This window comes from Bombina bombina, chromosome 5, assembly GCF_027579735.1.
Source record: "Bombina bombina isolate aBomBom1 chromosome 5, aBomBom1.pri, whole genome shotgun sequence".
In the NCBI taxonomy this organism is placed as follows: Eukaryota; Metazoa; Chordata; class Amphibia; order Anura; family Bombinatoridae; genus Bombina; species Bombina bombina.
In genome coordinates this window covers 1157373064-1157389485 of record NC_069503.1, presented here as the reverse complement: position 1 = coordinate 1157389485, position 16422 = coordinate 1157373064, and the positions used below count along the sequence as shown (strand labels likewise).

Here is a 16422-nt window from a genome sequence, read left to right as displayed (position 1 = left end):
ATGTGACCTTAGAAAAGCCAGTACTAACTCTGTATGAGACTTGGCAGTTTGAAAGCTTGAAGCTTGTATCAGAATGTCGTCTAGGTACGGAGCTACCGAAATTCCCCGCGGTCTTAGTACCGCCAGAAGAGCACCTAGAACCTTTGTGAAGATTCTTGGAGCTGTAGCCAATCCGAATGGAAGAGCTACAAACTGGTAATGCCTGTCTAGAAAGGCAAACCTTAGATACCGGTAATGATCTTTGTGAATCGGTATGTGAAGGTAAGCATCCTTTAAATCCACTGTGGTCATGTACTGACCTTCTTGGATCATGGGTAAAATTGTCCGAATAGTCTCCATTTTGAATGATGGAACTCTTAGGAATTTGTTTAGGATCTTTAAATCCAGGATTGGTCTGAAAGTTCCCTCTTTTTTGGGAACCACAAACAGATTTGAGTAAAACCCCTGTCCCTGTTCCGACCGTGGAACTGGATGGATTACTCCCATTAACAATAGATCTTGTATGCAGCGTAGAAACGCTTCTTTCTTTGTTTGGTTTGTTGACAACCTTGACAGATGAAATCTCTCTCTTGGAGGAGAGTATTTGAAGTCCAGAAGGTATCCCTGAGATATTATCTCTAGCGCCCAAGGATCCTGGACATCTCTTGCCCACGCCTGGGCGAAGAGAGAAAGTCTGCCCCCCACTAGATCCGATCCCGGATCGGGGGCCCTCAATTCATGCTGTTTTAGGGGCAGCAGCAGGTTTCCTGGCCTGCTTGCCCTTGTTCCAGGACTGGTTAGGTCTCCAGCCTTGTCTGTAGCGAGTACCAGATCCTTCTTGTTTTGGAGCAGTGGAAGTTGATGCTGCTCCTGCTTTGAAATTCCGAAAGGAACGAAAATTAGACTGTCTAGCCTTAGATTTGGCTTTGTCTTGAGGCAGGGCGTGGCCCTTACCTCCAGTAATGTCAGCGATAATTTCTTTCAAACCGGGCCCAAATAAGGTCTGTCCCTTGAAAGGTATATTAAGTAATTTGGACTTAGAAGTTACATCAGCTGACCAGGATTTTAGCCACAGTGCTCTACGCGCCTGAATGGCGAATCCGGAATTCTTAGCCGTAAGTTTAGTTAAATGTACTACGGCTTCCGAAATGAATGAATTAGCTAGCTTAAGTATTCTAAGCCTGTCCGAAATGTCGTCCAGCGTAGCTGAACTAAGGTTCTCTTCTAGAGACTCAATCCAGAATGCCGCTGCAGCCGTGACCGGCGCAATGCATGCAAGGGGTTGCAATATAAAACCTTGTTGAACAAACATTTTCTTAAGGTAACCCTCTAACTTTTTATCCATTGGATCTGAAAAGGCACAGCTATCCTCTACCGGGATAGTGGTACGCTTAGCTAAAGTCGAAACTGCTCCCTCCACCTTAGGGACCGTTTGCCATAAGTCCCGTGTGGCGGTGTCTATTGGAAACATCTTTCTAAATATCGGAGGGGGTGAGAACGGCACACCGGGTCTATCCCACTCCTTAGTAATAATTTCAGTTAGTCTCTTAGGTATAGGAAAAACGTCAGTACTTGTTGGTACAGCAAAATATTTATCCAACCTACACATTTTCTCTGGTATTGCAACTGTGTTGCAATCATTCAGGGCCGCTAACACCTCCCCTAGTAATACACGGAGGTTTTCCAGCTTAAATTTAAAATTTGAAATATCTGAATCCAATCTGTTTGGATCAGAACCGTCAGCCGCAGAATGAAGCTCTCCGTCCTCATGTTCTGCAAGTTGTGACGCAGTATCTGACATGGCCCTAGCATTATCAGCGCACTCTGTTCTCACCCCAGAGTGATCACGCTTGCCTCTTAGTTCTGGTAATTTAGCCAAAACCTCAGTCATAACAGTAGCCATATCTTGTAATGTTATTTGTAATGGCCGCCCAGATGTACTGGGCGCCACCATATCGCGCACCTCCCGAGCGGGAGATGCAGGTACTGTCACGTGAGGCGAGTTAGTCGGCATAACTCTCCCCTCGTTGTTTGGTGAAATTTGTTCAATTTGTACAGATTGACTTTTATTTAAAGTAGCATCAATACAGTTAGTACATAAATTTCTATTGGGCTCCACCTTGGCGTTGGCACAAATAGTACAGGTCTCATCCTCTGAATCAGACATGTTTAACACACTAGCAAATAAACTTGCAACTTGGAAATATTATTCAAGTAAAACACAATGAAAAAAACGTACTGTGCTTTAAGAAGCACTGAAAGATATATAACAGTTGAAAAACAAAACACAATTAGCAAAGGTTTGATCCCATTAGCAAAGAAAAACTAACCCTGATGGCATAAAAAAGTTAAAGAATAAACGTTTTTTATCACAGTCAACTATAATCTCACAGCTCTGTTAGGTTACTTCCCTCAAACAAGCTTTGAAGACCCCTGAGTTCTGTAGAGATAAACCGGAACATGCAGGAAAAAATAATGAGCTTCTGACTGAAATTTTTGATGCGTAGCAAAAGCGCCAAAAAAAAAAAAAGGTCCCTCCCCCTCACACACAACAGTGAGAGAGATCAGTAAACTGTCATAATTAGATCAAGCAACTGCCAAGTGGAAAAATAGTGCCCAAACATTTTATTCACCCAGTACCTCAGAAAATGGAAACGATTTTACATTCCAGCAAAAACGTTTAACATAAATTAAGAGTTATTAAAAACCTGTTGCTTTGCAATTAGGCTAAAGTCTAATATACACAGTGTAATTCCAGTGAAGTACCATTCTCCAGAATACTCAAATGTTAAATATACATACATGATATTATGTCGGTATGGCAGGATTTTCTCATCAATTCCATTGTCAGAAAATAAAAACTGCTACATACCTCTTTGCAGATTAAACTGCCCGCTGTCCCCTGATCTGAAGTTTACCTCTCCTCAGATGGCCGAGAAACAGCAATATGATCTTAACAACTCCGGCTAAAATCATAGTAAAAACTCTGGTAGATTCTTCTTCAAACTCCACCAGAGAAGGAATAACACACTCCGGTGCTATTAAAAAATAACAAACTTTTGATTGAAGAAATAAAACTAAATAAAATCACCATAGTCCTCTCACACATCCTATCTAGTCGTTGGGTGCAAGAGAATGACTGGGAGTGACGTAGAGGGGAGGAGCTATATGCAGCTCCGCTGGGTGAATCCTCTTGCACTTCCTGTTGGGGAGGAGTAATATCCCAGAAGTAATGATGACCCGTGGACTGATCACACTTAACAGAAGAAATCCCCATTTCTGCCGAATGTCACTAGAGAAAATGGCGATGTTATAGGTTTATCATGACTTAAAATTTGGGCCCTTAATCTCCACAAACATTTCTTATCTTTTATAACCAAGTTGTCACACCTCAGGCCTATATTCTCTAACTACCTGATCCTCCAAACCACTTCCTGTCTCAAGGCTCAAGACCTTGCTGAGTGAGAATAAGAGAAAGAATCATCAAACCGGCACAGCTCCACATGACCCCAATGGCAATACAGAGCCATCAGATCCCAAGACATTGTTATATGGACACTTGCAACACCTAGACCATCCTTTACACACAGTGTGTAACATAGCAAAGAGCAGAACATATTAGCCAAACAAGAACAAAATGTCTGGTGCACCCTTATTCAAGCAATAAATCCTGCAGAGTAGATCTTTAGTGACATGTATTGCTCTTGTGCTGGGTAAGAGACTGGGATGCAAGACGTTTTATAGCTGCACAGTAAGGAACTACCTTGTGAAGCGGAGTATGTACCATACTGGTCAGGTGTCATTTACCACTTAGGGATTATGAGGGCATGTTTGAGTATGATCTGACACTATGTAACTGAAACTCCTATAGAAGCATCCAAAATGCATGTGATATCACAATCCTAAGGTCCTGTGCTGCATGATGTGCCAGTAAGTAAGCCGTATAGACTCACATAAGGTCAGTGCTCAAGCTTTTGTAATTTAAATGATATAAAGCAAAGCTCATCTAATGTGTATAGCAATAGCACAGTGCACAAACTACACATGATCAGGCTCCTAAGCTACAGCAAAGTGTCCCCTTGTGCTCTGTGTCAGCCATTTGTGTGACTCCAGAAGCACACGTTAGTATCAGTCTAATTTAAGCCCACATATCATAGCACAGGGAGAAGATTAGTAGCAGGAAGATCATCCTGAGCGTCAGTGTTTTTCTATCCATCAAACTGAATTCAAGTGTAAACCGTCATCTATAGAGAACACACAACGTGGAGTGAGTACCTGTCCGTGGCTCGGCAACACTTACATTGGTGATACGGTCCACTGTTGTGCTAATGAGGTACAAGGTGTTAATGCTGATCCGGCGCACGCTCTCTTCTGTCACATCCTCCACTTCAGAGTTTTGAAGATAAAACTAGGGGGGAACACACATAATTACTATATTTAGTATTACTAATTATTATTAAAAACAAATACTTTATGACAAGGGAGAGGTTCACCTTACAAACTGAGGGACTACATCCTGTAATTAGTCCACAGCTGTCATCCTTATAAAGATGCATTTATGGCGCATGTGGTGCGTAAGATCCATAAAGCACGTCTAGCTCAGATACACTATATGGCCAAAAGTGCACACCCTACTAATTAATGAGTTCAGGTGTCAGCCACACCCCTTGCTAATAGGTGCATAAAATCCAGCACATCTCCATAGACAAATATTGGCAGTGCAATGGGTTGTACTGAAGAAGCTCAGTGACTTTAAATGTAGCACTGTAATAGGATGCCACAAGCTAGTTAAATAAATTTCTACTCTCCTCGATCTGTTCTGGTCAACTGTAAGTGCTATTATTGTAGAAGGGTCTAGGAGCACCAACAGCACAGCTAAAGCGGTATAGGGCATAAAAAAATGGCTATCATCTACTCCATCACACACTACATGGCCGAGCAGTTGTACAAAAGCCTCACATCAACATCCGCAGTGCTAAGCAACAGCTGGAGTGGTGTAAACAGCCACTGGACTCTGGAGCAGGGGAAACGTGAATCACACATCACTAATTGGCTGTCTGATCTGGCAGATGCCAGGAGAACACTCCCTACCAGAATGCACAGTGCCTACTGTAACGTTTGGTGGTGAAGGAATAAAGATTTGGGGTCTTCTTCAGGATTAGGGCTAGGCCGCTTAGTTCCAGTAAAGGGTAATTTTAGTGCTATAGGATACAAAGACATTTGGGTATTTCCATCTTTGTGGCAACAGATTCCAGAACACCCTTTCCTGTTTAATGATGACTGTGCCCCTGTACACAAAGTGAGGTATGATGAGTTTGGAGTGGCCTGAACAGGGCCCTGGCCTCAACCCCACTGAACACCTTTGGAATGACCTTGAACAAGGATTGTGAGAGAAACCTCCTCGTCAACCATCAGTGCTTGACCTCACAATTGCTCTTTTGGCTGAAAATGTACAAACTCCCACAGGCACACGCTGTTGTGCAAAGCCTTCCCAGAAGAGTGGTTGCTGTTAAAGCAGCAAATGTGGGGAACATCATATTAATGCCCATGGTCAAACAAGCTCATATCTGTGTGATCTTCAGGTGTCCACATACTTACGGCCATATAGTGTAACTGTCATGTTTACATCTCATTACAACCTAGCGATTTTGTAACGGCTTCACTGATCTTTCCATGTTACCCTAATGACTCCAGATAAGTACTAACTTACAATTAAATTTACAGCGCTACCCGCTTTATACCCAGAAATAAGGGTTACATGTTATTATTTTATATGGCGCATTACCTGCTCTATGCCTAACATGGAGCAATAGCACAGTTATTACGTATTACGTACACAGCCCCATGCCAAAGGATAAAGGAAGTTAAGAGCATGCCTTATCCTGAAGTTTGTTCGGTGCCAGACAACAGAGTCGAACAATATATTCCACAAGGGTCTCTCCTCCAGTCTGTTCCAGGTACCCGTGATGTGCCATTGAGCTGATCAGCTGTACTACCGCCCGTCTGATCTGAAATGATACAGACAAACCAACAAATATATACACAATGTCCTCTGCAGTAACTACCAAATACAATGGTTACTGGAAATGAATACAAGGGTTACAAACCCAGCAGTGCAGGTATAAAGTTATCTAAGTGTGAGGTACATGGTACAGAAAGTTATACAAAGAGAGACACAGGCAGCAGCAGTGCAGGTATAAAGTTATCTAAGTGTGAGGTACATGGTACAGAAAGTTATACAAAGAGAGACACAGGCTATTGCCCAAGAGGAGAGACACAGGCTATTGCCCAAGAGGAGAGACACAGGCTATTGCCCAAGAGGAGAGACACAGGCTATTGCCCAAGAGGAGAGACACAGACTATTGCCCAAGAGGAGAGACACAGACTATTGCCCAAGAGGAGAGACACAGGCTATTGCCCAAGAGGAGAGACACAGGCTATTGCCCAAGAGGAGAGACACAGGCTATTGCCCAAGAGGAGAGACACAGGCTATTGCCCAAGAGGAGAGACACAGGCTATTGCCCAAGAGGAGAGACACAGGCTATTGCCCAAGAGGAGAGACACAGGATATTGCCCAAGAGGAGAGACACAGGATATTGCCCAAGAGGAGAGACACAGGATATTGCCCAAGAGGAGAGACACAGGATATTGCCCAAGAGGAGAGACACAGGATATTGCCCAAGAGGAGAGACACAGGCTATTGCCCAAGAGGAGAGACACAGGCTATTGCCCAAGAGGAGAGACACAGGCAGCAGCAGTACAAGGTAACACAGAGATACACAAGCTGACCCATATATGAATAGCAGCGCAAGGTGACAGATACAAGATGCAGCGCAAGGTGACATACAGGCAGCAGCGCAAGGTGACATACAGGCAGCATTAGCACAAGGTGACATACAGGCAGCAGCGCAAGGTGACATACAGGCAGCAGCGCAAGGTGACATACAGGCAGCAGCGCAAGGTGACATACAGGCAGCAGCGCAAGGTGACATACAGGCAGCATTAGCACAAGGTGACATACAGGCAGCAGCGCAAGGTGACATACAGGCAGCAGCGCAAGGTGACAGATACAAGATGCAGCGCAAGGTGACATACAGGCAGCAGCGCAAGGTGACATACAGGCAGCAGCGCAAGGTGACATACAGGCAGCATTAGCACAAGGTCACATACAGGCAGCAGCGCAAGGTGACATACAGGCAGCAGCACAAGGTGACATACAGGCAGCAGCACAAGGTGACATACAGGCAGCAGCGCAAGGTGACATACAGGCAGCATTAGCACAAGGTGACATACAGGCAGCAGCGCAAGGTGACAGATACAAGATGCAGCACAAGGTGACATACAGACAGCAGCGCAAGGTGACATACAGACTGCAGCCAAACAAAGTAAAAGATACAAGCAACAGTGCAAGGTGACCGTCCGATACCGGCAGAAGCACAAGGTTAATATATGGAAAGCAGAGCAAGGTGACAAATACAGGCAGAGCAAGGTGACAAATACAGGCAGAGGCACACGGTGACACAGATACAGGCAGCAGCAGAAGGTGACAAAGATAGAGGCAGAAGCAGCATGAAGTGACAGAAATACAGGTATGGCATGAGGTGACAGAAATACAGGTAGTGGCATGAGGTGACAGAAATACAGGTAGTGGCATGAGGTGACAGAAATACAGGTAGTGGCATGAGGTGACAGAAATACAGAAAGTGACATGAGGCGACAGAAATACAGGTAGTGGCATGAGGCGACAGAAATACAGGTAGTGGCATGAGGCGACAGAAATACAGGTAGTGGCATGAGGTGACAGAAATACAGGTAGTGGCATGAGGTGACAGAAATACAGGTAGTGGCATGAGGTGACAGAAATACAGGTAGTGGCATGAGGTGACAGAAATACAGAAAGTGACATGAGGTGACAGAAATACAGGTAGTGGCATGAGGTGACAGAAATACAGGTAGTGGCATGAGGTGACAGAAATACAGGTAGTGACATGAGGTGACAGAAATACAAGCAGTGGCATGAGGTGACAGAAATACAAGCAGTGGCATGAGGTGACAGAAATACAAGCAGTGGCATGAGGTGACAGAAATACAAGCAGTGGCATGAGGTGACAGAAATACAGGCAGTGGCATGAGGTGACAAATACAGGTAGTGACATGAGGTAACAGAAATACAGGTAGTGACATGAGGTGACAGAAATACAGGTAGTGACATGAGGTGACAAATACAGGTAGTGACATGAGGTGACAGAAATACAGGTAGTGACATGAGGTAACAGAAATACAGGTAGTGACATGAGGTGACAGAAATACAGGTAGTGACATGAGGTGACAGAAATACAGGTAGTGGCATGAGGTGACAGAAAAACAGGTAGTGACATGAGGTGACAGAAAAACAGGTAGTGACATGAGGTGACAGAAATACAGGTAGTGGCATGAGGTGACAGAAATACAGGTAGTGACATGAGGTGACAGAAATACAGGTAGTGGCATGAGGTGACAGAAATACAGGTAGTGACATGAGGTGACAGAAATACAGGCAGTGGCATGAGGTGACAAATACAGGTAGTGACATGAGGTGACAGAAATACAGGTAGTGGCATGAGGTGACAGAAATACAGGTAGTGACATGAGGTGACAGAAATACAGGTAGTGACATGAGGTGACAGAAATACAGGTAGTGGCATGAGGTGACAGAAATACAGGTAGTGGCATGAGGTGACAGAAATACAGGTAGTGGCATGAAGGGTGACAGAAATACAGGTAGTGGCATGAGGTGACAGAAATACAGGTAGTGGCATGAGGTGACAAATACAGGTAGTGACATGAGGTGACAGAAATACAGGTAGTGGCATGAAGGGTGACAGAAATACAGGTAGTGGCATGAGGTGACAAATACAGGTAGTGGCATGAAGGGTGACAGAAATACAGGTAGTGGCATGAGGTGACAAATACAGGTAGTGACATGAGGTGACAAATACAGGTAGTGACATGAGGTGACAGAAATACAGGTAGTGGCATGAAGGGTGACAGAAATACAGGTAGTGACATGAGGTGACAGAAATACAGGTAGTGACATGAGGTGACAGAAATACAGGTAGTGGCATGAAGGGCGACAGAAATACAGGTAGTGGCATGAGGTGACAGAAATACAGGTAGTGACATGAGGTGACAGAAATACAGGTAGTGGCATGAGGTGACAGAAATACAGGTAGTGGCATGAGGTGACAGAAATACAGGTAGTGACATGAGGTGACAGAAATACAGGTAGTGACATGAGGTGACAAATACAGGTAGTGACATGAGGTGACAGAAATACAGGTAGTGACATGAGGTGACAAATACAGGTAGTGACATGAGGTGACAGAAATACAGGTAGTGGCATGAGGTGACAGAAATACAGGTAGTGGCATGAGGTGACAGAAATACAGGTAGTGACATGAGGTGACAAATACAGGTAGTGGCATGAGGTGACAAATACAGGTAGTGACATGAGGTGACAGAAATACAGGTAGTGGCATGAAGGGTGACAGAAATACAGGTAGTGGCATGAGGTGACAAATACAGGTAGTGGCATGAAGGGTGACAGAAATACAGGTAGTGGCATGAGGTGACAAATACAGGTAGTGACATGAGGTGACAAATACAGGTAGTGACATGAGGTGACAGAAATACAGGTAGTGGCATGAAGGGTGACAGAAATACAGGTAGTGACATGAGGTGACAGAAATACAGGTAGTGACATGAGGTGACAGAAATACAGGTAGTGGCATGAAGGGCGACAGAAATACAGGTAGTGGCATGAGGTGACAGAAATACAGGTAGTGACATGAGGTGACAGAAATACAGGTAGTGGCATGAGGTGACAGAAATACAGGTAGTGGCATGAGGTGACAGAAATACAGGTAGTGACATGAGGTGACAGAAATACAGGTAGTGACATGAGGTGACAAATACAGGTAGTGACATGAGGTGACAGAAATACAGGTAGTGACATGAGGTGACAAATACAGGTAGTGACATGAGGTGACAGAAATACAGGTAGTGGCATGAGGTGACAGAAATACAGGTAGTGGCATGAGGTGACAGAAATACAGGTAGTGACATGAGGTGACAAATACAGGTAGTGACATGAGGTGACAAATACAGGTAGTGACATGAGGTGACAGAAATACAAGCAGTGACATGAGGTGACAAATACAGGTAGTGACATGAGGTGACAAATACAGGTAGTGACATGAGGTGACAAATACAGGTAGTGACATGAGGTGACAAATACAGGTAGTGACATGAGGTGACAGAAATACAGGTAGTGGCATGAGGTGACAGAAATACAGGTAGTGGCATGAGGCGACAGAAATACAGGTAGTGGCATGAGGCGACAGAAATACAGGTAGTGGCATGAGGTGACAGAAATACAGGTAGTGGCATGAGGTGACAGAAATACAGGTAGTGGCATGAGGTGACAGAAATACAGGTAGTGGCATGAGGTGACAGAAATACAGGTAGTGGCATGAGGTGACAGATACAGGTAGTGACATGAGGTGACAGAAATACAGGTAGTGACATGAGGTGACAGAAATACAGGTAGTGACATGAGGTGACAGAAATACAGGTAGTGGCATGAGGTGACAGAAATACAGGTAGTGGCATGAGGTGACAGAAATACAGGTAGTGGCATGAGGTGACAGAAATACAGGTAGTGGCATGAGGTGACAGATACAGGTAGTGACATGAGGTGACAGAAATACAGGTAGTGACATGAGGTGACAGAAATACAGGTAGTGGCATGAGGTGACAGAAATACAGGTAGTGACATGAGGTGACAGAAATACAGGTAGTGGCATGAGGTGACAGAAATACAGGTAGTGACATGAGGTGACAGAAATACAGGTAGTGGCATGAGGTGACAGAAATACAGGTAGTGGCATGAGGTGACAGAAATACAGGTAGTGACATGAGGTGACAGAAATACAGGTAGTGACATGAGGTGACAGAAATACAGGTAGTGGCATGAGGTGAAAAATACAGGTAGTGGCATGAGGTGACAGAAATACAGGTAGTGACATGAGGTGACAGAAATACAGGTAGTGGCATGAGGTAACAGAAATACAGGTAGTGACATGAGGTGACAGAAATACAGGTAGTGGCATGAGGTGACAAATACAGGTAGTGGCATGAAGGGTGACAGAAATACAGGTAGTGGCATGAGGTGAAAAATACAGGTAGTGGCATGAGGTGACAAATACAGGTAGTGGCATGAGGTGAAAAATACAGGTAGTGGCATGAGGTGACAAATACAGGTAGTGGCATGAAGGGTGACAGAAATACAGGTAGTGGCATGAGGTGACAAATACAGGTAGTGACATGAGGTGACAGAAATACAGGTAGTGGCATGAGGTGAAAAATACAGGTAGTGGCATGAGGTGACAAATACAGGTAGTGACATGAGGCGACAGAAATACAGGTAGTGGCATGAGGTGAAAAATACAGGTAGTGGCATGAGGTGACAAATACAGGTAGTGGCATGAGGTGACAAATACAGGTAGTGGCATGAAGGGTGACAGAAATACAGGTAGTGGCATGAGGTGAAAAATACAGGTAGTGGCATGAGGTGACAAATACAGGTAGTGGCATGAGGTGAAAAATACAGGTAGTGGCATGAGGTGACAAATACAGGTAGTGGCATGAAGGGTGACAGAAATACAGGTAGTGGCATGAGGTGACAAATACAGGTAGTGACATGAGGTGACAGAAATACAGGTAGTGGCATGAGGTGAAAAATACAGGTAGTGGCATGAGGTGACAAATACAGGTAGTGACATGAGGCGACAGAAATACAGGTAGTGGCATGAGGTGAAAAATACAGGTAGTGGCATGAGGTGACAGAAATACAGGTAGTGGCATGAGGTGACAAATACAGGTAGTGGCATGAAGGGCGACAGAAATACAGGTAGTGACATGAGGTGACAGAAATACAGGTAGTGGCATGAGGTGACAGAAATACAGGTAGTGGCATGAGGTGACAGAAATACAGGTAGTGGCATGAGGTGACAGAAATACAGGTAGTGGCATGAGGTGACAGAAATACAGGTAGTGGCATGAGGTGACAGAAATACAGGTAGTGGCATGAGGTGACAGAAATACAGGTAGTGACATGAGGTGACAGAAATACAGGTAGTGGCATGAGGTGACAGAAATACAGGTAGTGGCATGAGGTGACAGAAATACAGGTAGTGACATGAGGTGACAGAAATACAGGTAGTGGCATGAGGTGACAAATACAGGTAGTGGCATGAGGCGACAGAAATACAGGTAGTGGCATGAGGCGACAGAAATACAGGTAGTGGCATGAGGCGACAGAAATACAGGTAGTGGCATGAGGCGACAGAAATACAGGTAGTGGCATGAGGTGACAGAAATACAGGTAGTGGCATGAGGTGACAGAAATACAGGTAGTGGCATGAGGTGACAGAAATACAGGTAGTGACATGAGGTGACAGAAATACAGGTAGTGACATGAGGTGACAGAAATACAGGTAGTGGCATGAAGGGTGACAGAAATACAGGTAGTGGCATGAGGTGACAGAAATACAGGTAGTGGCATGAGGTGACAGAAATACAGGTAGTGGCATGAGGTGACAGAAATACAGGTAGTGGCATGAGGTGACAAATACAGGTAGTGGCATGAGGTGACAGAAATACAGGTAGTGGCATGAAGGGTGACAGAAATACAGGTAGTGACATGAGGTGACAAATACAGGTAGTGACATGAGGTGACAGAAATACAGGTAGTGACATGAGGTAACAGAAATACAGGTAGTGACATGAGGTGACAGAAATACAGGTAGTGACATGAGGTGACAGAAATACAGGTAGTGGCATGAGGTGACAGAAATACAGGTAGTGGCATGAGGTGACAGAAATACAGGCAGTGGCATGAGGTGACAAATACAGGTAGTGGCATGAAGGGTGACAGAAATACAGGTAGTGGCATGAGGTGAAAAATACAGGTAGTGGCATGAGGTGAAAAATACAGGTAGTGGCATGAGGTGAAAAATACAGGTAGTGGCATGAGGTGACAAATACAGGTAGTGGCATGAGGTGAAAAATACAGGTAGTGGCATGAGGTGAAAAATACAGGTAGTGGCATGAGGTGAAAAATACAGGTAGTGGCATGAGGTGACAAATACAGGTAGTGGCATGAAGGGTGACAGAAATACAGGTAGTGGCATGAGGTGACAAATACAGGTAGTGACATGAGGTGACAGAAATACAGGTAGTGGCATGAGGTGAAAAATACAGGTAGTGGCATGAGGTGACAAATACAGGTAGTGACATGAGGTGACAGAAATACAGGTAGTGGCATGAGGTGAAAAATACAGGTAGTGGCATGAGGTGACAGAAATACAGGTAGTGGCATGAGGTGACAGAAATACAGGTAGTGGCATGAGGTGACAGAAATACAGGTAGTGACATGAGGTGACAGAAATACAGGTAGTGGCATGAGGTGACAAATACAGGTAGTGACATGAGGTGACAGAAATACAGGTAGTGGCATGAGGTGACAAATACAGGTAGTGGCATGAGGCGACAGAAATACAGGTAGTGGCATGAGGTGACAGAAATACAGGTAGTGGCATGAGGTGACAGAAATACAGGTAGTGACATGAGGTGACAGAAATACAGGTAGTGGCATGAGGTGACAAATACAGGTAGTGGCATGAGGCGACAGAAATACAGGTAGTGGCATGAGGTGACAGAAATACAGGTAGTGGCATGAGGCGACAGAAATACAGGTAGTGGCATGAGGTGACTGAAATACAGGTAGTGGTATGAGGTGACAGAAATACAGGTAGTGGCATGAGGTGACAGAAATACAGGTAGTGACATGAGGTGACAGAAATACAGGTAGTGACATGAGGTGACAGAAATACAGGTAGTGGCATGAGGTGACAAATACAGGTAGTGGCATGAGGTGACAAATACAGGTAGTGGCATGAGGTGACAGAAATACAGGTAGTGGCATGAGGTGACAGAAATACAGGTAGTGGCATGAGGTGACAGAAATACAGGTAGTGGCATGAGGTGACAAATACAGGTAGTGGCATGAGGTGACAGAAATACAGGCAACAGAAAAAGTATAAGGAGAGTGGCACAAGGTGACAATACACAGATTGCTAGAGCTAGACAAAGTTACCACATTAATTTATCATGAGAGGACAAAATCATTGGTGTGATTACATTTATCTGACAGAGTACAAAAGTAATTTACCTATCAATTCACTGGAAAAAAACTTAATCCAAGGCTGCATTCCCTTCAGAAGAGAGACTGTTACAGCCAATGACAGATGCCACCCGCTAACACATTTCCCGTAAGAGAACGAAAGACAAGAAAAAAATGGATGACAGAATTGCTTCTCTACCCACGCAAAACTGGTAGAGAAGGCTAACGTCTGTTATAGAGATGTAACTTGTGTTATAGAGATGTAACTTGTGTTATAGAGATGTAACTTGTGTTATAGAGATGTAACTTGTGTTATAAAGATGTAACTTGTGTTATAAAGATGTAACTTGTGTTATAAAGATGTAACTTGTGTTATAGAGATGTAACTTGTGTTATAGAGATGTAACTTGTGTTATAGAGATGTAACTTGTGTTATAAAGATGTAACTTGTGTTATAGAGATGTAACTTGTGTTATAGAGATGTAACTTGTGTTATAGAGATGTAACTTGTGTTATAAAGATGTAACGTGTGTTATAGAGATGTAACTTGTGTTATAAAGATGTAACTTGTGTTATAGAGATGTAACTTGTGTTATAGAGATGTAACTTGTGTTATAGAGATGTAACTTGTGTTATAAAGATGTAACTTGTGTTATAGAGATGTAACTTGTGTTATAAAGATGTAACTTGTGTTATAGAGATGTAACTTGTGTTATAAAGATGTAACTTGTGTTATAAAGATGTAACTTGTGTTATAGAGATGTAACTTGTGTTATAGAGATGTAACTTGTGTTATAGAGATGTAACTTGTGTTATAGAGATGTAACTTGTGTTATAAAGATGTAACTTGTGTTATAGAGATGTAACTTGTGTTATACAGATGTAACTTGTGTTATAAAGATGTAACTTGTGTTATAGAGATGTAACTTGTGTTATAGAGATGTAACTTGTGTTATAAAGATGTAACTTGTGTTATAGAGATGTAACTTGTGTTATAGAGATGTAACTTGTGTTATAGAGATGTAACTTGTGTTATAGAGATGTAACTTGTGTTATAAAGATGTAACTTGTGTTATAGAGATGTAACTTGTGTTATAAAGATGTAACTTGTGTTATAGAGATGTAACTTGTGTTATAAAGATGTAACTTGTGTTATAAAGATGTAACTTGTGTTATAGAGATGTAACTTGTGTTATAGAGATGTAACTTGTGTTATAGAGATGTAACTTGTGTTATAGAGATGTAACTTGTGTTATAAAGATGTAACTTGTGTTATAGAGATGTAACTTGTGTTATACAGATGTAACTTGTGTTATAAAGATGTAACTTGTGTTATAGAGATGTAACTTGTGTTATAGAGATGTAACTTGTGTTATAAAGATGTAACTTGTGTTATAGAGATGTAACTTGTGTTATAGAGATGTAACTTGTGTTATAGAGATGTAACTTGTGTTATAGAGATGTAACTTGTGTTATAAAGATGTAACTTGTGTTATAGAGATGTAACTTGTGTTATAAAGATGTAACTTGTGTTATAAAGATGTAACTTGTGTTATAGAGATGTAACTTGTGTTATAGAGATGTAACTTGTGTTATAGAGATGTAACTTGTGTTATAGAGATGTAACTTGTGTTATAAAGATGTAACTTGTGTTATAGAGATGTAACTTGTGTTATAGAGATGTAACTTGTGTTATAAAGATGTAACTTGTGTTAAAACATCATTAGCTTCTTTGCAAAACATTCCTTCTGAAACACGTTAGGCAGAAAAAACTAAAAATGATCAACCACATAAAGGAAATGTATATTGGTCCATATCCCTCGGTAATACCAGTGAGAACCCCCTCTCTGAGGGACATGGACAGAATGTACCGCACCCTCATTTAAGCCTATAACATGTTCCCTGAACCTTCAACTCTTCCTACTCATAGTGATGTTCATACTGATCGTGGACAAGAAATTTAGTGAGATGAACACAAAGCAGTAAAAATAAAAATAAAACATGAGTGTGAAACAATAAGAGAGACTGCAAACGTACAAACTTAGGCCTAGATTTAGAGTTCGGCGGTAAAAGGGCTGTTAACGCTCCGCGGGTTTTTTTCTGGCCGCACCATAAATTTAACTCTGGTATCGAGAGTTCAAACAAATGCTGCGTTAGGCTCCAAAAAAGGAGCGTAGAGCATTTTTACCGCAAATGCAACTCTCGATACCAGAGCTGCT

At 42.9% G+C, this 16422-nt stretch overlaps 1 protein-coding gene across 1 annotated transcript in view; it reads right to left on the bottom strand.

The window, feature by feature from the left end:
- MROH1 (maestro heat like repeat family member 1) overlaps window positions 1-16422 on the bottom strand; it is a 1587326-nt gene that overhangs the window by 1067067 nt on the left and 503837 nt on the right. The window contains exons 11-12 of the mRNA XM_053715983.1: window positions 5856-5987; window positions 4280-4387 (exon numbers count right to left, since the gene is read on the bottom strand). Coding sequence (XP_053571958.1) covers window positions 4280-4387; window positions 5856-5987 — 240 coding nt within the window. The remainder of the gene's footprint in view (window positions 1-4279; window positions 4388-5855; window positions 5988-16422) is intronic.